Below are 24,645 nucleotides of genomic sequence, written 5' to 3' on the forward strand. Positions count from 1 at the left end.
AAACAGGATGTGCTGTAGAAAATATAAACAGTTTATATGTTGTATATTTTTTAACTTAATAAACTTGATTACTTAATAATTAATTTTGAAAGATTATCTTATAGGTAAGATCTCTGGCAGTTTTGTATATATTGATTACTTGTATAAGATATAAACTCAGTTTGTCTATAATTTATTGTAAGTTACATTTATTGAGTCTACTACAATACTGTTCTGTGTTATTTACATAGACCTAATCTTAATTTACAAGAAATATGCCGTTTTCTGTTTCTCTTTAGTCTGTGGGAAACATTTTCTTTCAGATACTGTGTGCAACATCTCAGACACCAATGGCCACTATAAATATTAATAAAAACTGGCAAGTCAGTTACACCGACTTTAATATAGTGCATTTAATTTGAAATATACAATCATAAATACATTTTCATAAAACGGAGACACTCCAAAAGCAATATGAAATGAGAACATTGCAATTTATAAAATATGAGGAAAAAAATAAACTACCAGACTGATATTGATCTGCATTTGAACTTTTTGCATTTGTGTTTTCACAAGTTGTAGAAAATTGTTGAGCTTTAAAAGGTCCAACAAGTAGCATTTTCCATTAATATCTAATGGAATATAAATAGGCAATTATGCTACTAAGGGCTAGTAGCAGAAACCTGAATGTTAGCTGGAAAATAAACTTTCCCAGCAATCACAATGTCCAAATTTAAAGGTAATATGCTTATCCTGACTCCACTATTTATGTGACCATAAATAATATGCATCTGTATTACACTTAATAAGCACTGTAACTATAAAATGTTACTGCACCTTTAAAACCTTTAGATATGAAATAAAGATCTTGTACAGACATGAAGGCCAAAGAGGTGTCTTCAAAAAGATGCTCTGAAGAAAGGCTTAGGCGGGTTTTCTGCAATGGCTATTACTGTTCAGTGTTGTGAACAATTAGATCTTTCCTGATCACTTCATTCACTGTGAGAACAGGAGAAAAAACATGAAGACTGTTAATGTGTGCAAATACTCTACAATCATATGACTCTAGGTGCTGAAACTACTGCTTAAAGTAAAGAAAAGGTCTGGCTGACTAGATGTGATACAGAGGATTCTGCCACAGTGGTGAAAAGTGCACAGTCAGGAATACTGCAGTAAGTGCCCCACCTATGTGAGCGTGAGTGTGCGTGATTGGTCACTAGGGGGAAGCAGAGAGTAACAGTAAATCTCATCACCTGGCAACCTCTGACGCTTTATTTGGCTTTGCTTCCTGTGGTGGAACAGAAATGTTAGTGGGCTATAAATGGAAACTTTTCTCCCTCTTCAGTCTAAAATTAGAACAGGGGGCAGCAGAGACAGGTACCACTGGGCCTTAAACGGATGCCACCCAAAGTCTACGTCTATGATAGCCACCACAGCGTCACTGTACTGTAAAAAAAGACTTTGCTGTCATTCTACACATTAAATGTTAAATTTAAACAGTAATTTATTACCATAATTAATGCTGCATAACAGTCAAGCTAGTAACACCATAAAATAAAGTGCATAATCCTCTTCAAAGTAAATATATATTTTTTTATATTGACTATCTTGGTGTGCCGAATTCTAATGAGTTCTAGAGAGTTCTAGTGTGACGAGTCTAGGTCTCTAATTATGTGGTTTAGGACCAATGTAAATCACTAGAAACTAAAACAAAGGGGGGAAAAGGGTTTTTATTCACCAGAGCTTTTGCGATTGAATCCAAAGATCAATAGTCTCTTGGGTTTATTCTGCGCTACGGTTGCTCTCACCAAATAGTGATAGCTCACAGCTCAATATTGGGCTCTGCCAGAGACTATTAAAAGCACTGACCCACATAGCACAGGCTGAGAAGGGGGGGCTTGCATTAGAGAACAAATACCCTCTGATCTACTCTGGGGCACGAGCACTTTCTTAACACTATAAACAGTGAAGCACTAACCACTGGGACAACTAGGTGGTTTTCCTTCAGTGAATCTCTTGTCATTATGGGTCTTCTGGGTCGTTTGCAGTGAACAGGTTACAGGAGCAGATGTCCATGGTGCCAAAAGTGAAATGAGCAATTTAGGAGGAGCAAACCCACTCACCATCATCCAGATAGGCTTGGTCCAGATTCTCCTGCTTGACGGTGACTCTCGCAGGGCTGCCGGTCCTCTGATGCTCCACAGGTGGACCAAACTGCTGTGGGGCATAGCTTTTCCCTGGCGGGGACCTCCTGGCCACAGGGGACGCCCTTAGACTGAACTCCCTCTGCTGAGCCATGACGGGGCTGTGCTCCGACACCTCTATGCCGGGGAAAACAGAGGCAGAGGCCTTGTAGCTGTGCTCTGCCACGGCATGCTGGTAGCCACCTGGCTTGAGGTGAGAGGCCGGGTTCAGGCCCATGTGGCTGGAGGGACTGCCGTGCCCTCTGGGGTCAGGGTGGTCCAGGGAAGGCTGGTAGTGGCCAGGGCTACTGCCGAGGGCCTCTACGTGGCTTTGGTAGAGGCCCGACGGGTGCTGGTGCTGGTACTCCATGACTGGAGGGTACGCCAGCGTGCTGTTCCTCTGGGAATTCGCCACTCCTACGCCAGGCATGGCACAGCTGCTGGCCTGGAGCGACGCACCATGGCAGCAGGATTGCGGGGACATGCCCAACACCTGGGGCACCGTCCCGCCACGCTGCCCGTAATGGTAATCGTCCACCGGCTCCACCTTTACCGGCAGCCCTGGACGAGGCACAAGAACATTTCTTTATTGTAGTAAAAATGTGAAAAGCTTCATGAAAACCGCTTTACGAACCAGCTCTCCGGTGATCAGAGCGTTGTGGTGACGCGGGGTTACCTGACAATGGCGTGTAGGTGAAGTGCTGTGGCTGACTGCGTTTCCTCTTCCCGTTTAACACGTAGAAGTTGACTTTGGCTGGGTGGTAGATGCTGGCGTCCCGGTACGGAGGAACGTCCAAATACAACATGTTCTGAGACAGACACAATGAGGATTCAGCTCCTTAGATATATGGTCTTGGTATATGGACTCCATATATACATTTTGACTTGGTATGGATTTGCTCAGCCACGTGTCAGCTAACTACTTACAGCTTGGCTTTTTTCTCGGTCAACCCTAGCTTCAGCTTCCCATACTTCCAAGCCATCTGTAGGAACCAAGCAGTGATTAAAAGATTCATTAACGTTTAGAGCTTAGCCTTAGAGCTTAGCCTTAGAGCTGAGCCTTAGAGCTGAGCCTTAGAGCTGAGCCTTAGAGCTGAGCCTTAGAGCTGAGCCTTAGAGCTGAGCCTTAGAGCTGAGCCTTAGAGCTGAGCCTTAGAGCTGAGCCTTAGAGCTGAGCCTTAGAGCTGAGCCTTAGAGCTGAGTCTTAGTGCTGAGCCTTAGTGCTGAGCCTTAGAGCTGAGCTTTAGAGCTGAGCCTTAGAGCTGAGCCTTAGAGCTGAGCCTTAGAGCTGAGCCTTAGAGCTGAGCCTTAAAAAAATGTAAATGTAAATGTAAATGTGCCATATTTTGTAAATTGTGATTTTTTACACCGCAATCGAAATTTGTCCTCTGCTTTTAGGGGAGCAGTTGGGGTTAGGTGCCTTGCTCAAGGGCACCTCAGTCATGGCCTCAGGTCTGGGAATCGAACCCACGACCCTCCGGTCACAAGACCAATTCCCTACCACCAGGCCATGACAGCCTTAGAGCTGAGCTTAACCTTAGAGCTTAGCCTTAGAGCTTAGCCTTAGGATTTGGGGTTTTTCACAGGGTTTCCCATCCCAGAACCTGCACTCCATTTTAGCTCCACCCCAGCTGCTACCAGTGTTAGCCAAACCGTTAAGAACACCAAGCACTGGGTGCTGGCTAAGACCATCCAGAGGACCCCGAGGACTGAGAACTCCTATTTCAAGTTCTACATGTAACATAACAATTTAGCCAGTTTATAACACACCTAGCCAGTTTTCTCTCCCTCCATAAATTCAAATCTCGAACTAACCCCCACTTCACAAGCACCTCCACCATCACTAAACTCTAGCTGACGTCCTGATTTCATTGTTCGGAGCCACAACAAACTCTCCTCCCACTCCATCCTTTCCATGACTCCGGGTGCGTAGGCCAAATCAGCAGAGTGCCTTTCATGTGCGGCTTGACGAGCAGCCCCTCCCCTCACACCTCCGCACACCAGCCTACACACACTGCGCACAGCAAAGGAAGGAGAAGACTCTGCTCGTAGATTATATCACCACAGCGCCAAACCACATCCTCTAACACCGCTCATCTAAATGGAAAATGGCGGCAAAACCTACCATCGCCAGCCGGTAAAAAACTTCATGGCGTGTTTTGTGTTCTTTACAGTTGAACTGCGTCTGCGGTCTAAATTAACCCAACGGCTGACCTGTTGTTTTGTGCATTCATTTTGTTTGTGGGAGTACCACAGAATTCAGAAATGTTCAAAAAGTTCATGTTGTTTTTCTAAGATTTTTTTTGTTGAATGACATCATACAAAAAAGTCAAAAATCCCCAAAGGACTTTACATTCAAATATAAAAATAAGTAAAGACGAGTTTAAAGGTGTTGGATATTCTGAGGATTGTACTGTGAATAGAATAAAATGCAAACAGTTTAACTAGATTTAAGTGACTTTACAAACTTAGTATTGGACTGATATATCTTACTTTTTAAAAATCTTTTTGTGCACTAAAAAGTAATATTCCTATTTTTAAAAATTCTAAAAAAAAATCAATCTATAATCTATTTTTAAATTTTTATAACTATTTTTTCTTATTATTCTTATTGTTATTATAATAATAATAATATTATTATCTGTCAAAAGAGTGCTTACATTACATTTGAACAGGCTAAATGCATGGATGAGATTTAAAATTTCAGGCTGACAAAGTAAGCCTATTTGAGTCTGGTGCGTGGGTGTTTATCGTCCTCTGTAAACACTGACATAGTAACAAGAGGTGTGTGTGTGTGTGTGTGTGTGTGTGTGTGTGTGTGTGTGTGCGTGTGCGTGTGTGTGTGTTATCTGCTTCCCCTTCTTACTCTGCTGTAGCCGACCACCTCTGGCCAAACCACACTACACACTATGGTGTACAATGCAAATCCACAGCCTTTGCTCCAGCCTGGTGGGCATTCGATATGAACACAACTCCAAAACAAATGATATGCTAATGACCACCCGCCTGCAGCCAATGGGGTCTTGAACGCTCGTGCCTTTTCGCTCCGGGACCTTGAGCCGGGATCGTGTCGACTGTACGCACCTTGGGTTTTCTCGGTGAACAGCACCCTGGACTCCGAGCTGAAGTTTTGTCCCGTCAGGATCATCCGCACGCCGCCCAGCACCGAGCAGCAGTCCAGATCCTGCCTCTCCACGGCGGGGAGTTCGAGGGCGGACCTCTGAGCTGGAAGAGAGCGAGACAGGGCAGAGTGACGACTCGTCAGTGTCTCGTGGAGCACACGAGGCGTCTCGCTGCCACATTGGTCACGCTGGGATGAACGACGGTGACATAAACATCGCGGCGTTCTAAATAGTAACAACTTCAACTGTCCTTTTACGTTTGTGGCAGTAGGCTACACTTCATCTTTCTTTTTCCGTTGTTGGTTTTGTTTCTTGTCATGCAATTATAGCCATGTACTTTTATTAACTTATGCTGAACTGGTCTAGAGGAGTCACTTAACAGCTTATACACAAGCACAAGGTGAATTAGGCCTGGACCCAGCTTGTGAGTCCCAAGGTTCGCATTATTACATTTGGGTAAATTTGACATTCAGACTGAAATCAAATATCTCTTGTTGTAAAATGTGACGAACTACTATATATATCTATGTATTATTTAAATTCAAGTTTAAAATGAATCTAATCCCCCATAATGTGGTTTGACCAGGACAGGAGGGGAAAGCCCAGCTGGGCGGGGAGGGTTGGTGCTGCTCTCTCGGCGGGCCGAGCCGCGGTTCGGATACTCACAGCACTCGATGGGCTGCGACGCCGCCTGCAGAGACAGCCACTGTCCGCCGGGCCGGGGCACGTGCACGCGGAAGACGAGGCGCACGCGCGTGTTCTTGCGACCCACGTCCGTCTCGCCTTTGCGCAGCTCGATGTCGGCGTTCTTCAGCTTCAGGATGCCGGCGCAGTCCACGCTTGGAGAGACAGCGAGAGCGCAAGTGAACGTTCGGCAGCGCACGTGCCAGGCCTCCGCTACTGTGACGTGACCCTTGTGACAGCGTAATATGAGCTACGATGCAAAAAGAGCTGTAATAATAATCCACGGGATGATTGAAACAAAAGAATCAAGTGTGTAAATGCCAGGGAAACACTAAAGTTCAGAGAGTTTTAGTGAAACTAAAATGGCGGCCTGCTTTGCTTACATGGCCCGCATGCCGTCCTTGGGTTCCAGGGGCAGCTCCAAGACTTTGGTCCCGTTCACTATCCTCTCACGGCTGCTGGTGGTGACTGTCTTGCCCGTGATGCGATGGACCTGGTAGAAGGCGTGTGGCCGCACGGCTCGCTCGTCCGCCGTGCCGATGAAGACCTGCAGGGCCAGCACCTCTCGGCCGCTGTATCCACGCAGCTGGAACCGGAACAAACACGCGGCACACGTGAGACTCACACGCGGCACACGTGAGACTCACACGCGGCACACGTGAGACCATCCACGTTGCCCAGAGGCGCTCGGAGCCGTCACAGTATTCCGCACAACGGGACAATGGAAAATAGGGTGGATGTCATTTTCATGACAGGAATGTGTAGTGTGTGAACTACCAAGCTTGTGAAAATGAATTGAAAACACAGGCGCCTTCATCACTGGCAGGAAACGTTTAGTGATTTTAATATGGAAGAGTGGAGATAATGTCTGAAACTCATTATGAAAACTCTCTTCTGGGATGTATGTGCATGTATGTGTATGTAGGTGCATGCGTGTGTGTGTGTGTGTGTGTGTGTGTGTGGGGCTACTGCGAGAGTGAGAACAAAGCAATGTCTGTTTTAGTGTAGGCAAAACCACAAAGCTTAATTTCCATAGACGTGACACCACAGGTTGCATGATAACATGGAGATACTGTCACTGTAATCATGCAACCCTCCCTTCTCATGCTGTGTCTATTTATCAAATCAAATCCAGTCTTTAGTGTCTCAAGCCCACACCTTTCTCACATGTCAACTTCTGAAACCCCATCCCGTCCCCCTGAGATGTACTTTCTCATGAGGCTGTGTACCTGAACCACGGGGTGGCCTCCTGAAGCTGCTTTCACGGGCCCTCTGCTGCCTTCTGTCTCGTAATGGGCCCGGTGATGTGGTCTGGGCTGCACCTCGATGCTCAGCTCGTACTGCTTGGCCGAGCTGGGCAGCGTCCAGTCCAGAGACGGCGGGGACGCCACAGACACACTGACAAACAACAAGAGAGATTCCTTCACTCTCACGCGGCGACACAACTCCCTGGTTCCCCAGATTTTTAAATGAGGTCCGGCGTTTGGGGAAGCTAACTGCTGACTTTTAGACGGAGAGTTATCGTCCAGCTTAAATCAAGACGTATTCGTTCATTTTAGAGCATTATTGCTGATGTTTCCGTAAAACGATAAGCGAATGATACCTGCACATTCCGGGGGGCATCTGACTGGGCCACTCGATGGATGGTGTGAAATAGAGAGGCTCCATCACGGTCTCCTGCTTCACATCCTGAACGGTTGTGAAGCCGACCTGCTCCGTCAGGCCGTAGATCGAGTACTCCTGACTGGGCCGCACGATCTTGGTGGGGATGGTTTTGATCAGGCCCTTGTTGATGAACTCCTCCAGGTGGGCCGTGGGTTCGTAGGGCACGGGCTGCTCTTCTCGCCTGGCATGGGGGGAGGGACTGCGGGAGCGCGGGCCCACCAGGCCGGGGTTCTGGTACTGGTCGTACGTGCGTTTGCCCTGGGGCGAGGCAGAGCGGGAACCGGGGCGCGGCGACGACGGGGGCCTGCAGCTCACTAACGTCTCCTCCGTGACGCTGGTGCGTGGAGAGTTAGTGGGAGAGGTACCGGGTGATCCGGACGGGTGGATGGCTTGGAGCATGGGGCACAGCTCCGCCACGGTCACCGCGGCCAGAACACCGGCGCTGGGCGAGACGCAGGGCGACGGCTGGGGCGACAGCTGGGGTGAGTACACCTCCGAATGCCAGCTGGTGGAGGAGTTGCTGCTCGCCGGGCTCAGGTTCTCCCGGTACGTTGGGTTCTGGTAAAGAGGGACAGCCAGGCCCCGGCTGATGTCCACCGGTGCCGTGGGCACGTGGTCGCGGTGGTGGTGGTGCAGGTCGGGGCAGGTGATCTCGATCCTGGGGCTGGCGCCTGCAAGAGGTCCAGAGTTGGAGGAGAAGGAGTGCCCAAGAAGGTCTCTCAAATCTGGGTGGGGGCAGCCAAAGAAGTCCTCCGAGGGCGGGTGGTGGTAGGAAAGCCCACTGAGGGACAGGTCGTGGTATGGAACATGGCCTTGGGTGGTGCATGATGAGTTTGGATTAGAATTAGACGGGGCATCAAGATCGTCTGCTGAGAAACAAGACAAATGCAGACGTGACATGGGTCAGTGTTACAACACTGAAGGGAAAGGGAAAATAAATGTTTTGAATGTTTTTAAATCAAAAGGAAAACAACATCCTCACCTGCTCAGTTTTATGCCATTGTTAATGGCTACGGAAAACAATTACTCAACCTCAAATTACTCTCTCTCTCTCTCTCTCTAACATATGACATTACCATGAATATACGAACCTAGCATAAATATGGAGAATAAAAATAGCTAACAACATTATATTCCCTATATTGTGTGATGCACTTTTTCAATATTCTTGCCCTCTTTTTAATAACTTTTTTAAGTTCACTTACTGACCTTGATCATGAATTTCACTCCCGGGTTGACTGTAGAGGAAAAGAGGGAAAGGTAAGTCCATTTCGTCCTGTCCGCTCCCCGGAGCGAACCCACCATCACTGTTGTCATAATTAGAATTCATTAGGGAAGTTTTATCTCCACTTTTCACAAGAGTCAAATGTTTTCCAAAGTTCCCTGAAGCAGAAACAAATTAAGGAATCGCGATGGCTACAGAGTGATTGGACTCGGGGTGGTTATAAGCGTTCGCAGTGTTGACTGCCAACATCCATCAAGACGATTTGACGACACACGGACGCAGCGCGAGACTGAGAGACGCAGCGACGAACGCGGAGATCAAAGGGACCAGCAGCAACTTCCTGTTCGAAAAGAAACTCCTCCAAAACCTTGTGGTAAACTGTTTCTCAAAACCTAACAGTGACTTAGTTCATCTTTTGAACTGGAGACAATGCTACTGGGTATCTAACAAAAAAAAAACAAGATGACTACTAATTTTAAATTGTAAGAATTCGAAAATACAATGTAAAAGTTCGAAATGTAAGAAATCGAAAAGTCTACTTACATCTCACCATTTAAAATATAATTATTGTCGTTATTAAGAAATAGATTCTAATTTCATAGATAGCCCAATAAAAATAATAACAGTAGTGCAAAAGATGGTTTAAAATATTGTCATCGTCATAATATTACCGCAAGATGGCGCCATTTCACCATTTCCTAGTGTGGCTGCAGTTACACTGTGCAGTTGGATTCGCGTAACATAAACACTAACGATAAAGGATTTTATATAATATCAATTAACACGCACAACAAAGCACTTGATTTGTGAGAAAATTTGTGCGATGTGAGCTGATAGGTGTGAGTGACCCAGACAGCCATCTTTTATATATGTAGCTTATTACACTTTTCAGACATCAACGGGACTTTTGGGTCTGAGCCTCGTTTTCTTGCTCCACTTTTCTTGAAGCGCTTGTGTAGGACGTCGTACCTGTTACTGCAGCCATAGCGCCATCTGCTGGTCTGCTTTGACGTCTAAAGGGTATTCTTGCAAAGGCTTTTTGTTTTCATAAACTTGGCCTAAATCTCTTTTATATTTAGTCCTAACTGCATGTTCACTTTTTGCATTACTTAAGTTAGTACTGGCATAGGTTAATGAACAAAGGCTGCAGAGCAATGCAGGCCCATGTTTTTTAAAACCTCATTCTATAAAACATAATTTTGTTTCCTTTTAGAGGTTTGTTGTCATGTAGGATATGTTACTTTTGCCTTTCTGACCATGGGAAAAGCCCAATTGACTCCTCGTCTGAGATAACAGCTAGGGTACTAGACAAACAATTGAATAACTTTTTGACTGGCGTCCTTAATCGTCATCTAGATTATTTAAAACCTTGATTTATAAATGTATAAGGAATGATGTTTTAATCCTGATTAAGATCAGTTGTAGTGCGAAGGCAAGTCTGTGCATCATTGGTACTCGAGTCGTTTCGGTCACACTTCGCACTGGGTCTTGTTGCCACAGCAACCGCGGAGGAGAGATGTGTGCAGGCTATGATGTTGTGTCGGTACCGCATTGAGGGGGATGTGGCGGTCCTGCTCGGGCAGATGGGACCTCGAGATTGACTGTGACTCACCACAGCAAGCGACACAACACGGTGGAAAAGGGAAACGTTTGCTCTGATTAGCTCCAGTGATCTTCGGACTGGACGGCTGTGATCTGTTGACGAGAACTAAGAGGTGAGTGTTGGACTCAACCACCACTGGATGTGAACCGAGCCTTTACATCGACAGTTATTAAATATGATCTGAGACATGCCGTTAAACCAAAGCAGTGACAATCTTATGTGCCGATATTGTAGCGTACAGTCGAGGATCAGCCTAACGATGCCACCAGTGCGACTTTAGTTGAGTCGACGTGGCCAATTTGTCGTATTAATTAACGCTTGTGAACATTTAAATGGGCAAAATCATATGGTTTTCAGGAGTTGAAGTAAAAAAAGACCTTCCTTGTTCAGTCATTCCTTCATAGGGTCATGTAATACATATGTGATAGGAGCGTTAATTAGTAATGCTATTTTCACTGTTTATTATAAGAGTCGCTCTTTCTCCATCTTTCTCCGGGGGGATGTTGTGGGCAATTTTAAAAGACCTGTTGGACTACGGCAACACGTGTAGACATTGAAGGACCCGTTATTTTATTCATGACTATTTTCAGTGTTAATGGGCTGTTGCTAATTAAAGAGGTTAGATGGAAAGGCTGCTGAAATCTGCCCTCCGCAAAAAAAATCCTCTGCAAGTTAAAAATGCGTTGGTGTTGTTGCAAGAGTGTAATACTACATCTTAATGTTGTTACAGAAATCAAGTCAGGCCTCAGTCACAATCATTTTGCACTCATCACATTGCAGCAGGCCAGTTTCCACTTTCGTCCAAAGTAAGCACACCGCAATCTTTGCAACATTCGTTGACGGTGAAGTGACACTGAATTCAGTAATATTTGTCGACTCAGAATAACTGTGGGGACTGCAGTGAGAGATTTCAGAGAGCGTTATATAATGTCTAATGAGGAGGACGAATTCAGTTTACCTCAGAAGGAGCTGCCTCAACCTTTCATAGTGCACATAGAGATACAAATCGGTTTGAACATCTTAGCTTATGTATTGTTATTATAATACTAATGTAGATATGGACTAATGTGAATAGGCAAAGTTCACATGAAAGAGGAGATGTTGTTATTAAGGTCATGGGAAGAGCTTAAAAATGTAACGCTTGCCTTAATTATATTGTAACAGCAGAACCATAAACTGCAATTAGCAGCCAAACTGGTTTTCAGTCTCCAACACAGAGACATCTTCCATGTTCTCACTTTGCACAATTCATAGTCACCAATTAGTGCACAACGCTGTATCCATGAAGAAGAGCACTTTCATGAACCAGGTCATTTATGACACGTGTCAGCTAGGTGGCTTTGTGTGGGCGCTGGGGCCCGGGTGAGGGGTGTCGTCCTCAAACACTCCCTATACTGTGTGAGGTGGTCACCGAGCTGTCCCACTGAATCCCAGACAAAGACACAGGCCCTTCCTCCAAATGCGGCTGTGTGCTTTTGAGAGAAAAGTGATAAATTTAGACAGTGGCAAGAGGCCAAAGCTCTTGAGAAGGCTGCAGACCTCTTATGCATAATAAAAGGTGGCAGCAGTGCATCGTATTTGTTGTGATTGTGAAGTATGTGGTGCTGTGGAAGGATTTAAGCACAGGTTAGATGTGATCCAGTGATTGTGATAGACGGTTGTTTGTTTTTGTAATTTTTCTGCAGCAATAAATCATTCATTAGCCATATCTTGGCATTATAATAACTCTGCAACATTTTATGTATTCTTATTTTGATACTTCAGTCAACATATTATAGCTTTAAAACAATTCTCAAATATTCATTTTAAAAATGCCTGTGAATTCTCCCAGTTACATTATTTTTATTACATTGTGTCTTTTTAATCTCTCAGGACATCAGCATGTCAGACCTACAGTGTAGTTCTCTTGAGTAGTGTGAACTCAGCCCAGTAGTGTGAATTAATGGTCATGACACTCTAAAGGTACTGAGGTGCCTTGACCAGTGTTGCATACGGCCATTTTACAGTCACTCAGAGTACTTCATAGATGAGTTACCTACGTAATGGCAAAGTACTCTGTCTCTTTACATTTTCCTCTCATGAGTGGATCATTATTACATAGATGTGTGAAGGTGTTCATTTGTCAAATTAATATGTAGCCTAGTGTCAGATTAAATGCGCAGGCTAGTGGGACTTTCATTTGGCTTTTGGGTCTGCTGTTGTTGATAATACAAATAAGACTTGAAGACATGACAGGTAGGTATAAGGTAGAAAAATGTAGGTATTTGTTTTCTGAATCATTTAGGTACACCTGTTCTATAATCAAAGCAAATGCTATAGGTTAGGTCCTAGCCGCTAGGATTATGCTGCAACCTGATAATCTGAAGACCTCTGAACTAATGATCATTAATTGAACATTAAAAGTAAATATCTTACATAGACTGGTTAAAAACTGATAATACTATTATGAAGCCCTGTGTATAAAAACACTTAAAACAAATATGAAGTAGTTCATATAAATAAATAAAATATGAATAAAAGTGAGAATAGACCAATATGATATACAGGATATGCGCGGGATACATACAGATATACATTACAGTAGTCTCATCTGCACTGTGTGCACTTTCAGTTAAAAATACTCTTCGTACTGGTTGGGTTGTTTGGTGCGTTCTTGCTGGGTAAGAGCTGTGAAACGTTCATGACTCAGTAGAAGAATGTCATGGTGTGATAGCAGAGGAAGGATTCAGATTCTTCACACAGCTGCCGATTTTTGTGATTTTGCTTTCTTGATTAAACTTGGCCACCCCCACCCCCACCCCCAAACACTCCATGTTTTAATAAAACGTGTTGTTTGCATGTATGCAGGAAATTAAGAAAGAGAAATAAAACAAGTGAATGAAAAAATGTGAAACAATTATGTAAATTAGGCTATTGGAGCAAACCAAACCTGATTCCACTTTGAGACTGTACCTAAAATGTCCGTAGTAGAACTGAACAATAGCAATGCCCCTGAGCTCTGAGATTTGTTTAAGAGGATAAGAGGACTGCACTTAATTAGATTATGCAGTTTGAGTCAGCTTCACTAATGACTTTCACTGACCTCTTGTAACATCTCAAACTCTAAACCAATTAATAATCAACGTTGTACTATTCATAACAATTTTATTTCACAGCTATTTACCTCAAATATAAATACAAATAAAACATTTAGGCTAAATGATATGCATTACGAAATGAAAAAAACCAAGGGCTCGTATTTGAATGAGCTATTCGGCTGTTCATTGGGATTTGCAAGGCAACACACTAGAAATAATCAACCAATTAATTCCTCTCTCATATAAGTCTTAAAACTGAAAAACTGTGAGAAGGTGGAGGAATATAGTGACTGTTTCCTTGAACATTTCTTAAAGGGCTCAAATGATGTCCGTATTACTACATTCTTGATGTGTCCCAGGTCATTCAGTTCACGGGATCTTAGGAAATGTTCTGATTTAGTTATTTTTCTAGCTGAATATGATTTAGCTTTCCATTATGAAAAACTGAAAACTTATAAAAATATAAATGTGCTCCTTTGGCCTTTATTTGACCCTGCGTTCTGCAAAATGACTACGTTTGTATTGTAAACATCCAATCACTTGCATTTCTGCTGCAATGGAACAACTGGCAGTTCTGTTTCCTCTACATATAATAAGAATAATGTTTTGAACACCGAAATCAATATTAAGAGGTTTGCAGATTAAAAAGGCATGCATATCAAAAATCATGAACTATTCCATTCTTTGGATTTTCGTATTATTCCTCTCAAAGGGAGGTATAAATATTGGCCCAGAGAGGAGAAACCGGATCACTTGTGTTGACCATAGGATAGGGGCACAGATGGTGTTTGTTTGTTGATATATTACATTGTTGGCATCTCTACCTGTCTCCATCTCTCTCTCTCTCTCTCTCTCTCTCTCTCTCTCTCAAACACTCAGGTTTCAAGCAATGCACAGTTTGCTGTAGTCCCAAGCTGGGTTCTGTCATTGCCAAATGTTTTGTCCCCACTGCAGTCTGACGTTAAGAGTTGTTTAAAAAAAATGAGGACAATCCGTTCCTGCTAAAGGCAATGTTGATGTCAGTGTCAATTTGACATTTCTGCATTGGTCTGAGCTCCATGGAATATCATCATAGACCTTAGGGTAGTGTGTGTGGACAGGCTTATGTTGAATGACGGGAAGGGGGTCACCGTGAGGTGCAGACGTCCTCGGTTTTCCATTCTGACATATCATTAGCATATAATTATCTAACAGAGTGAACAAAGCTGAAACAGAAACATGCAAACAGGTGTGTCTTCCTCCGTAGCACCCAAATCGCACGTGAACATACAGTAGCGTTGCCTCTGGAGTGCTGTTTCTTTAAGCATGACGATTTCTCTGTATCACACAGGTTAACATGCACCATTGAAGATGCAGCTACATTGATTACTCAGCTAAATGTAGATGTGCCCTCCGGCGTGTATTGGCTTGCTGCATTTTTAATAGGTGTTGAAGTCAAGCTGGCAAAAAGTGCTCTTCTCGCACACTGCATGTCTGCGTCTCACACAGCAGGACCAACCCTGCCGGGCTTCCCCACTGCAAACCGTCCACTGCTATTTATGCAGGGCCCCTTGGAGACAACCTGCCATACAATGTCAAAGTCAAAATTTCTTTGCCTTTCACCTTTTTCCAGTGGGTAGATATGTGTGTCTGCATATGTCTAGTATATGTGGGTGTGTGTGTGTGTGTGTGTGTGAGAGAGAGAGAGAGAGAGAGAGAGAGAGAGAGAGATGGAGAGGTGTACTCTTTATCACAGTCATCAAGGGTAGTTGGGCGGGGGTAGTTGTTATATAAAGCCTACTGTGTTTCCTCTAGCGCGGACATTCTATTTATAGACAGTTCGAATTCTAACAACCTGCTCTGAGCGATGCAGAGAGAATGTGCATGTGTGTGAAAAAGATGACCAGAGAAAAACAAGGCGGAGACAGGAAGCAACGGTGAGGGGTGTTATGTCACGTAGGGTGAGACGCCTGCCCTCAAGGCCTAGGGGCCACGGCCTACGTGCGCGAGACCCTCTCTCGCGGGACCATAAAGATAATTAGCCACTTGGACACTCCTCAACTTAGCCGGGAGCGTCGCGGCGGGCTCTGAGTACATCTGAGTACATCTGAGTACATCTGAGTACATCTGCTTCCTTTCATTAACCAGCATGTCGTTTCACTCTTGTCAAGTGTAAATAATGAGGCGTATGCTAAGGCCGCTATAATTCTCTTGTCCTCATTTCCTAGATGGCTGAGAGACAAACAGACGCACAGCTATAACTTGGCCTGCGGTATTATGTCCCATAGACGGGACGTGATGAATGTGGAGGACAAGAGTGAAGGACATAAGTGGAGGACAGGTTGAATGCTGATTTTCACCCACAGAAAGTAGAGGACTCCTCTCTTGCAAACACCAACACCACAAAGACCATAGAATACAGTGTTCCTCCTTTACTTCCATAATGCAGGGTGATGTTACATTTCCGTATGTATTCCGTTTAATATATATATATTTATATGTGTATACACTCACCGTCACAAGTGTGCCAGGAAAATATCTCCCACACCATTACACCACCACCACCACCAATCATTGATACAAGGCAGGATGGATCCATGCTTTCATGTTGTTGATGCCAAATTTTTAACTCTACCAACCGAATGTCGCAGCAGAAATTGAGACTCATCAGACCAGGCAACATTTTTCCGTTTTCAGTTGTCCAATTCTGAGCCTGTGTGAATTGTAGCCTCGGTATCCTGTTCTTAGCTGACAGGAGTGGCAGCCGGTGTGTCTTCTGCATCTTCTGCATGCCTTGGTTTGAGTTACTGTTGCCGTTTTATCAGCTCAAACCAGTCTCCTCTGACCTCTGGCATCAACAAGGCATTTGTGCCCACAGAACTGCCACTCACTGGATATTTTATCATTTTTGGACCATTCTCTGTAAACCCTAGAGATGGTTGTGCGTGAAAATCCCAGTAGATCAGCAGTTTATGAAACACTCAGACCAGCCCGTCTGGCACCAAGAACCATGCCATGTTCAAAATCACTTAAATCACCTTTCTTCCCCACTATAATTTCTTCCCCATTATAATTTGAACTGCAGCAGATCGTATTGGCCATGTCTACACACCTTAATGCACTGAGTTGCTGCCATGTGGCTGATTGAACATTTGTATTAATGAGCAGTTGGGTAGGTGTACCTAATATAGTGATGACATAGTGATGACAGTGACCGCAGAATGGCAGCTTTTAAAATATACCATGTATATAATAATAAACATATGTTTGAAATAGTTATTCAAGTTGACAGTTAACTGAATGTTTTGATTGTGTCTTCTTGCAGGAAGCAGCTTATCCGTAAATGGTTGCGGCTCAATACTCGATGGACTAAAACTATGTGTCACCACTCATGGATATTCTTTATACCTGGTGAAGAAAGCAGACACATGTCAAGATGGTTTTACCCAGTACTTTAAAGACGTTCTGCCAAATCACACCTCAGCTGTGGATCACTGAGGAGCAGTATTTTTGTCTTGGGTGTTCTGATCCAGAAGGAGCTCATAGAGACTAGAACGGTAGCTCTGAAGAACTCCTCACCTCCACTTCCTGAACTAGTGTTGCTGAAATTTTGCATGTGAGTGCAAAGGAACTCTAAATACAAAACAGCTCTGTACAAGTGTTATGCATGGGAAATATTTTGCATGCATTATTGTAGAAATACATGTCATTATGACTTCCAAGATAATCATGGTTTATTGGGCCACTGGTATTTAATTTCTAGGCTGAAACTGAGTTGATATATAGATTATTTGTGTCAGGGAATAGTTACATTTTTGGATTGTGTTACAACATCAGAGAAAAAATGAGACCGCAGTATTCAAACACAGTTTGACCATCACTAACTCTCCCCACCCCCCTCCCCCAAAGTCTAAAAAAAAACCTTTAGAACTTCAACACAAGAACAGAGGACACTTTGCTCCACCTGCTCATCTCGTCCAGCTCTTAAGATGAGCCACAAGTCTGATTCAGAGACGGAGGCTGCACACCCACCCGTGGTCTACACGGTGGAGGAACTGGAGTGTAAGATCTGCTACAACCGCTATGACACGCGGGCCCGCAAGCCCAAAGTGCTGGGCTGTCGACACCGCGTCTGTGCCAAATGTCTGAAGAAGATGGTGGAGCTGGACGCCTCGCCCAGCGTGGTCAGCTGCCCCTTCTGTCGGCACGAGACGCACGTGCCGGACGAGGAGATCTGGCTCCTTCAAGACGACAGCAACATCCTGGCCATCCTCGCCTACCAGGACCGGGCACGTAAGAGCGGCCCCGCGCCCCCCGGCGAGGTGCTCCTCACCCCCAGCGGCCTGAGCGGAGGGGGCGGGGCCGGGGGAGGGGGCGGGGCCGGCGAACAGGCCCACAGCTCCTCCGACTGCCTGGTCATCACCATCGTGGAGGTGCCGGGGGAGTTGCAGTCGTCGTCCGACTCCATGAGCATGTTGAACATGGTGCGGCTGTACCGGCCCGCCAGCCTGGACTCGCTGCCCTGCCACCTGCCCGTGCAGAAGTGCCGGGCGTGGACGTCACGCACGGTGCCACGTTTCATCATGGGCGTCCTCTGCCTGGTGTACTTCAGCTCCCTGCCGCTGGGCATCTACCTGCTGATGATCCAGCAGCTCACCATGGGCGTGATCCTGGTCAGCCTGGTGCCCTCCACCCTCGTCCTCTGTGTTTTCTACGGCTTCTGCCAATGCCTTTGCCACGAGATCATGGAAGCTATAGCCACATAACCCCCTGGGGTAGCTTCTCTGCGTTTAGCCAATCTCTAGACATTATGGACTTCACTTAGCAAGATCTATAACAAACCAAGCCAAAATCTCTCATCTGACTGCTCACATACTGTTGCACCGGAATATACCAGCATTTAACAGTGAACTCTTTACAGTCGTTTTCAGCTTGTAAGCAGGGCAGTGTTCACCTCACTTGAGCGGCTAGGTCCCGACGACTGAAGCAGTTTGTATGTATTAAGCTTAGAGGCTGCCTCAAGTGTGCTGGGATTTTTTGTATTCGTTAGCTCAGTCAAACGGCACTTCAACATGACTGTGATTCTTTTACACACTACTAATAAGAGAATGAGATTATATCATGCCTAACATGGAAACTATAGGCTCTGCTCAATAACACATAAGTAAAAAAATATTGTCCTCTCTACCTTCACTTGTGTTGTTTTATGAAAATCCATTTATTGTATGAAAGTTTCCATAGCTGCCTCTGTAAGGCATGTCGATTTGAATTTTAATGTTTTGTGTGTGTGTGTGTGTGTGTGTGTGTGTTTGGTCATTTGTCATTGAGAATGAACCAATACCTTCTAACGGCCAAAACTGTTAGATATTCAATAAAGATTTAAAACAGTCAACAGGATATCGGTTAATGAGGCATAAAGGTTATCAGATTAGAATTTGAATAAGAAACCCCTGAAGCAAAATATTAAGTGGTATTACATGAGAATACAGTTTTAGGGCTTGACAACCAAAGTCTTCCTTTAAGCGTAATTGTATATACTTAATCATATCAGAATTTAAAGAAAGAACAGCAATAATAAAAAATTGACATATGTTTAGAGAGAGGCATATATTAATATGAGCATCATTAGTTATTCATGATGTCAGAGGACTAATTGTAGCCCTGATGTTTTTGCTAACAGAATAAGACCAATATTGGAGGGGTTGCTCTGGATACGAGACCCGTGGGTCCTCTTCATGCTCTGCTTTCAAACGAGCCCGAGGAACCACTGGGAGGGAGGTGGGGGCAGCGGAAGGTCCCGCTCCACGCTCTTAGATAACAATTAACCGCGCCGAGAGCACTTCACCCTGCACACACGCACACGGGAATGAAAGGAAACACTAGATGGACCCGCTGTAGGCTCCCTCGGCACACAAAAAACACCCCCGTCCTTTCATGACTCAAATTAAGTAGCTCTGTCTGACGCGAGGTCTCCCTCACATCTCGTTAGGCTCCCAGGGCCTCAGCTGCGGGGTTTAGCCTTAATTGAAAGGCGTCTCCCTGAAGACCAGCTTCTGTGAACCTACTGGAAAAGAAGGAGAGGCGAGTGATAAGAGAGTGTTTGGCAGAAGCCATCTCAGATGCACTGAGGCTGAGAGACTGTCAACACAGCTATGAGAATGACAGGAGACAAAGGTCTGAAGGACTCTTAGGAAGACTCAGGTAATCACTGGTTGGATTCCTTTCAAAGTGAAATGGTTTTACATAGGAAAAATATGACTATTTGAAAAGTAGTTAATAATATTTTATGGAGTCTCACTGAGATAACACTGCGTACTTACTACTAAAGGGATTAGTGTCTACTGGGAAAAGTGAAAAGCAACAGCTAACAGCCTAATTGTTGTTTATTTTTATTTATTTTAATTTGGTAAAAATCTTAGTTTAAATGTTATTTAAAATATTAATTGCATTAAAAAGTAAAAATTGGATTAATATTAAGGATTAGAGCACATTAATGCTGGACTGACCAGACATAATCCTAATCACTAATCTACACTCCACATAATCGCATGTGGCTCTTTGTGAGGAAAAACGAACTTCAACGTTAAACAATACAATACAGAAATACATTTCACTGGAAAGAGACCTTAATTACTTTAAAATGCTCTACAGACGAGAGTCTTCGTTCAGTTATTTTTAGTTAATGCCCGGGCTCGCTCCTACGTAGGAGAGTCCCAAGCGTGCTCGAGCTTTAATTGGCTGCTTGGCGGCGTGCGCATGACTGGCCATGAACCGGTGGCAGCGCTCGGTGGGGGAGATCCAGGCCAGGCGGAAGCAGGTGAGCAAGTGTGAGCATGCGCAGTCCGCCTTGGGCAGGGTGACCGCCTGCTACCAGCAAATGGCCACCAGCTTGGGGAGCAACACGGACGGGAGCAGCTTGAGGGAGGAGCTGGAGAGGACCAGGGCGCTGGCTCATAGGATATGCACAGGTGAGGAAGATGAGGAAGGGGCGGGGCATGTGAAGTGATTGACAGCTCATGGGGCTGCTGCAAAACTGCGCGTCCTTGGAGGGATGTTTTATTTTATTTATTAGAATCATGGTGCTCAGTGGCCTGACCCATGTCACGTCTATGTGCATTTCAATTGCTCTAGCTCTGATGTGATATGACGGCTCGCTATAACAAAACTGATTTTGACAATTCATAACAATGCCAAAGCTTTATCATGAATATGGCTATGAAGGTTTGGTGTGTGCTTTTTTAAAAATGCAGTACACCTTACGTCCGCTACTGTTTGTGCTGCCTTACGCGCTGGTGTCGCAGGGCTGCACCAGAGTCTGCTCGCCCTGCTGGTGGAGACTGAACAAGGGCAGGAAGACCGCGAGCAGGTGGAACGCCTCTGGGTGCTGTTCCTCTCCTGCCTGGAGAGTTTCCAGCAAGACCTGAGGAGAGTCAGCACCCTGGAGGAGATCTTCCCCCTCACCCAGCGTAAGGACCGTCAGGCCCTGGTCAACACTGGTGCCGTCGGTGGGGGATCTGAGGTAGCGAGTCGGGCTGCCACGGTGCAGGTTCCTTGGGCGACGGGGGACGAGGAACCGAGGCCAGACCTGAGGGCCCACGTGGTGGAGATCGACGGTCTGCTCCAGGAGATGCTGCGGAGTGTGAACATTCCCCTCTGGTCAGTGGAGCCCACACAGAAGGCCTGGGCCGAGGCCTGCAAGGACGGACAGGACGAGTTGGAGGACGTGTTGGAGGAGATGATGGAGGTGGAGGTGGTTTCGCAGGACAACAGAGCTTCTGGCTGCTGCAGCCATTCCACCTGCAGACTAGGGTGTGCCTTCTGTCTGCTCAACTAGTCTGGACGTTTTAATGAAGAGGAAACTACAGCTCTGAAGCATAGCTTTAGATTCCAGACCTAGATAAGGGTTTATATAAAAACAGTATATATCCTTGGAGAGTAGACAAGACCCGTTTTCTGCTGCACAGTACAATTTGTACAAACACTGCCCTCTACTTGCTATTCAAATGACATGCTATATTTTAAATACACACACACGTTTGTGAGAATCTTTCATTAAAGTTAAGGTGTTAGTTTTACCTTAAGCTTCATCTTCTGCTTAAAACAAATGTTCCAGACAAAAATAGCCCTCCTAAATCAAAACCCTCAAGGTTCAGGGCAAGACTGACTGAGAAGACTTCAGATGATGTTGAAAGACCAGAGAATTAGACCAAGAAGTGCAGAGGGGTTAATGGGGCAGACACAGTCCACTTAAGGTTTCCAGTAAATAACATGGCTATTAACATATAGATGGCATTACTTAAACGTCCTTTCCTGCCCAGTCATATGACAGGTCTTGGTTATAAAAATGCTTGTCTAAATCCTTCAAGGCTGTCTAGCGACAATTAAGGCATTTAGTAACCAAAAAATAAATAAAAGTACACTGAATAAAGCTGTACGTCTTTTGTGAAGTGTACAAGGTTTAATGTAACATTAGCACAAACACACGAGCAATTATTGAATGGCTTTGAGACAAGTTTAATTCAACATACAAATACTGTACATAAACAGACTCGGGATTCAAATTTACATAATTATGAGCAAGAAAAACAGTCACAGAGATAAAAGTGGAGAGGCAGGCAGGTTTGATTTTGGAGGTCAGTTCTTGTATGTTGCATGCAAATGGGTTTTGAAGGCTGAAATAAGAACAAAAACAAAACATTCCAACTTGTTTTTGCACGTTGGAAGAAAACAGACCATCTGCAGTACACCAAAATGACATGAGCGCACACCGAACCGAGTGGACTGCAGCTAAAGCTCATTCATGCGCATTACCCATCACATGGATTTAAGCCACATACCTTTCTGGTTGTCCCACAATTCAGCTGCTGCAGCATTCATAGGGCTGTCGTTGTTAGGTTCTAAAAAATAAATAATGTGAATACCGTTCAGGCACCAGATACTTCATTCAAGATCACACTTGTTCCTATACTCACACTAGGCAGCTAGAGCCATCTTGCTAACGTCATGTACAAGTGAAATTAGAGGCTGTTGCTCATCTGTTAAATTACAGTTCATTACACATCTTGGCACTTGTGAGTTTCTCAACACAGGACCACTGCTTACACAGTAGTGTCAACTAGTAAAGTATAGCCTGGGTCATTATGTCATCATGTTTTGTGTTGCCTGCCTCCCTAAAACATCTAACAGCAGTCCTATGACCAAAAAGAAACCAGTGATAAAGGGCTAGAAGATGGATATCAAATAACATGCAGGTAGAAGAAAATGTATCAAATGATTATATACAAATGTTTATAGATAGATACACACACCATAGGTGACTGGAGACTGTAGGATCATGGAAAGTCATTAAGATTGGCTGGATATTTGACAGTCACAGTGGATGAGTTATCAGTTAACATTAAATATAGGGGTGAATGTAGATATGTTTGAAGAACATCTCACCTCCAAGTAAACTCTGAATGGACAGCAGAATGGATCGAACATCATAGAGAGCTGACCACTTCTCTTTTAAAATGTCTAAGCATATGAACCCATTCTCATCAACATTTGGATGGAAACAGGGCGTGATGAATTTCACTCGTGGGGCGTTGTATGGGTATCCACTTGGAAAGTCCAGCGAGAGCTTATACCTCAAACCTTCATATACCTTAAAAGGATAAAGACAAATCATGCATTGAGCAGTGTTTAGGAATACAAGACTGAATACAAGATTAAGCCCAGTCCAATATGCCTTTATATACACATTTACTGTCAACACGGTAAATTATATACTAGTAAACTTACTGTCCCCTGAGCACCATCAATTGTGCCAATCCATTTAAAGAGATTGTCAGACTCTGGGAATGCAGAAATCCCCTTATCTCCCGACATCTGCAGCACAACATCAAACATCAGTAGTGAAAATATAAAAACATGGGACAGAAAACAATAAGGATGATGGATATTCACTCACCATAAGTGTCATCAGCTCTTGCTGAAGCCTGGAAACAAACGCAAGCCAATAAAATCAATCAGAAGGCAACATGTATTCACTACAAAACGATCGTGTTCTTCTATAAGCCGCAGTATTCCCCGTCGATGGGTTAACCATTTACCCGTTCATGTGTTGGTGGTTTCAACAGTTAACCAAACTTGTGTTATGACTACCCACAGTTACCTTTTTGAGACGGATCCCTTTGGTACATTTCCTCCCGTTTCGTTTCCTTTTAACGCGGCCGTAGACGCCGCAGGATCCATGTTTTGGGAGGCCATCGCTTTAAAATCTAAAAAACAAAAACACACACAGAAACCATTTAACGACACTGACTAACCCTCCTTCCGTGAAACCTCGTCCCTAAACTAGACAACCATTAAAAGAAGTCAAATCCTCCCCGTTTCTCTTCGTTTATCGTGTAACTACGGTCTTCCCTATGTGGGCTAACGCGGCTAGCTCCACCAGCCAGGCGTAGCCGGCGCGCTAACCCGACGCGTCGCTCGCGGCAGCCGCGTCCGCTCAGCGTTTAAACACGGCGGTAATTCACTGGGGTCACGCGCTAGGCTCGCGTGGCGAGGAACAGCGGCACGCGCGGCTCACGAGACCCGCCGTTTCGGTACGCTAAGCTAGCCAAGCTAACGTCTGAGGCGAGCCCTTCAGTTAGCGGTTAGCGGCGCAGGGTGTCGGACTTCAAGTACACAACACCGATACAGCCAAACAGAACCGGACTCGAATGCGTTTATAATCCCGTATTTCATATGTCACTAGTCTAGACGGTCAGACGTTTGATAAAAGTTACAGAACACATTTGATATCGAGCGATTATTACCAACCGTCTAGTCCTTTCGCCCTCAGTACCAACCGCGTCCACAGCGAGATTTTTTAAAAAGTCACATCCCGCCCCCCCGTTTAAACTTACTCTCTCAAAACCGTTTCACCGCCCCGGAGACGATCTCCACCAATCACGAACAGACTTAGAAAACAATGCTGGGCCTTAGCAACCATGAAACGATGCGCGTTCAAGAGTCCTTCGATCTGATTGGACGACGCTTTGACGTGGGCGTCTTATTAACCGTTGAATGCGTCACACGACACGAACATATGCTATGAACATGGGCAATAAAATGTAGCCAGTTGTTTCCCATCAACTAATTA

At 44.7% G+C, this 24,645-nt stretch overlaps 4 protein-coding genes across 16 annotated transcripts; 2 read left to right on the plus strand and 2 right to left on the minus strand.

The window, feature by feature from the left end:
* Positions 1-167: 167 nt before the first annotated feature.
* On the minus strand, positions 168-8,978 carry nfatc2b (nuclear factor of activated T cells 2b). 3 transcript variants are annotated; one of them, XM_077013924.1, is made up of 11 exons: positions 8,843-8,973; positions 7,572-8,502; positions 7,198-7,366; positions 6,352-6,554; positions 5,951-6,123; positions 5,247-5,387; positions 3,090-3,145; positions 2,839-2,971; positions 2,103-2,723; positions 1,233-1,267; positions 168-978 (listed from the first exon to the last, which is right to left on the minus strand). In XM_077013924.1, the coding sequence occupies exons 1-10, from the start codon at positions 8,961-8,963 to the stop codon at positions 1,251-1,253; spliced, it is 2,565 nt and encodes an 854-aa protein (XP_076870039.1). In that variant the 5' UTR covers positions 8,964-8,973; the 3' UTR covers positions 168-978; positions 1,233-1,250. The 3 variants fall into 3 exon arrangements, with proteins under 3 accessions (XP_076870039.1, XP_076870037.1, XP_076870038.1); XM_077013922.1 differs by lacking the exon at positions 1,233-1,267; XM_077013923.1 differs by lacking the exon at positions 1,233-1,267 and having other exon boundaries at positions 169-978; positions 7,572-8,499; positions 8,843-8,978.
* Positions 8,979-9,092: 114 nt separating this feature from the next.
* Positions 9,093-18,864, plus strand: LOC143521259 (E3 ubiquitin-protein ligase RNF182). Of its 10 annotated transcripts, none has more exons than XM_077013926.1 (5): positions 9,093-9,231; positions 10,359-10,573; positions 11,192-11,267; positions 15,746-15,983; positions 16,843-18,864. In XM_077013926.1, the coding sequence occupies exon 5, from the start codon at positions 17,507-17,509 to the stop codon at positions 18,281-18,283; it is 777 nt and encodes a 258-aa protein (XP_076870041.1). In that variant the 5' UTR covers positions 9,093-9,231; positions 10,359-10,573; positions 11,192-11,267; positions 15,746-15,983; positions 16,843-17,506; the 3' UTR covers positions 18,284-18,864. The 10 variants fall into 10 exon arrangements, with proteins under 10 accessions (XP_076870041.1, XP_076870049.1, XP_076870042.1 ...); XM_077013934.1 differs by having other exon boundaries at positions 15,746-15,858; XM_077013927.1 differs by lacking the exon at positions 11,192-11,267 and having other exon boundaries at positions 16,843-17,133; positions 17,427-18,864.
* A 755-nt stretch (positions 18,865-19,619) lies between these two features.
* LOC143521262 (regulator of G-protein signaling 9-binding protein) lies at positions 19,620-21,950 on the plus strand. Its single transcript, XM_077013937.1, has 3 exons — positions 19,620-19,718; positions 20,224-20,485; positions 20,819-21,950. Exons 2-3 carry the CDS (start codon positions 20,284-20,286, stop codon positions 21,349-21,351), a joined length of 735 nt encoding a protein of 244 aa, XP_076870052.1. The 5' UTR covers positions 19,620-19,718; positions 20,224-20,283; the 3' UTR covers positions 21,352-21,950.
* Positions 21,951-22,015: 65 nt separating this feature from the next.
* On the minus strand, positions 22,016-24,539 carry ube2c (ubiquitin-conjugating enzyme E2C). Of its 2 annotated transcripts, none has more exons than XM_077013943.1 (7): positions 24,410-24,539; positions 23,674-23,779; positions 23,470-23,497; positions 23,301-23,387; positions 22,959-23,163; positions 22,355-22,414; positions 22,016-22,189 (listed from the first exon to the last, which is right to left on the minus strand). In XM_077013943.1, the coding sequence occupies exons 2-7, from the start codon at positions 23,766-23,768 to the stop codon at positions 22,152-22,154; spliced, it is 513 nt and encodes a 170-aa protein (XP_076870058.1). In that variant the 5' UTR covers positions 23,769-23,779; positions 24,410-24,539; the 3' UTR covers positions 22,016-22,151. The 2 variants fall into 2 exon arrangements, with proteins under 2 accessions (XP_076870058.1, XP_076870057.1); XM_077013942.1 differs by having other exon boundaries at positions 24,324-24,416.
* Positions 24,540-24,645: the final 106 nt, after the last annotated feature.

Source organism: Brachyhypopomus gauderio, chromosome 8 (assembly GCF_052324685.1).
Source record: "Brachyhypopomus gauderio isolate BG-103 chromosome 8, BGAUD_0.2, whole genome shotgun sequence".
NCBI classification, from domain to species: Eukaryota; Metazoa; Chordata; class Actinopteri; order Gymnotiformes; family Hypopomidae; genus Brachyhypopomus; species Brachyhypopomus gauderio.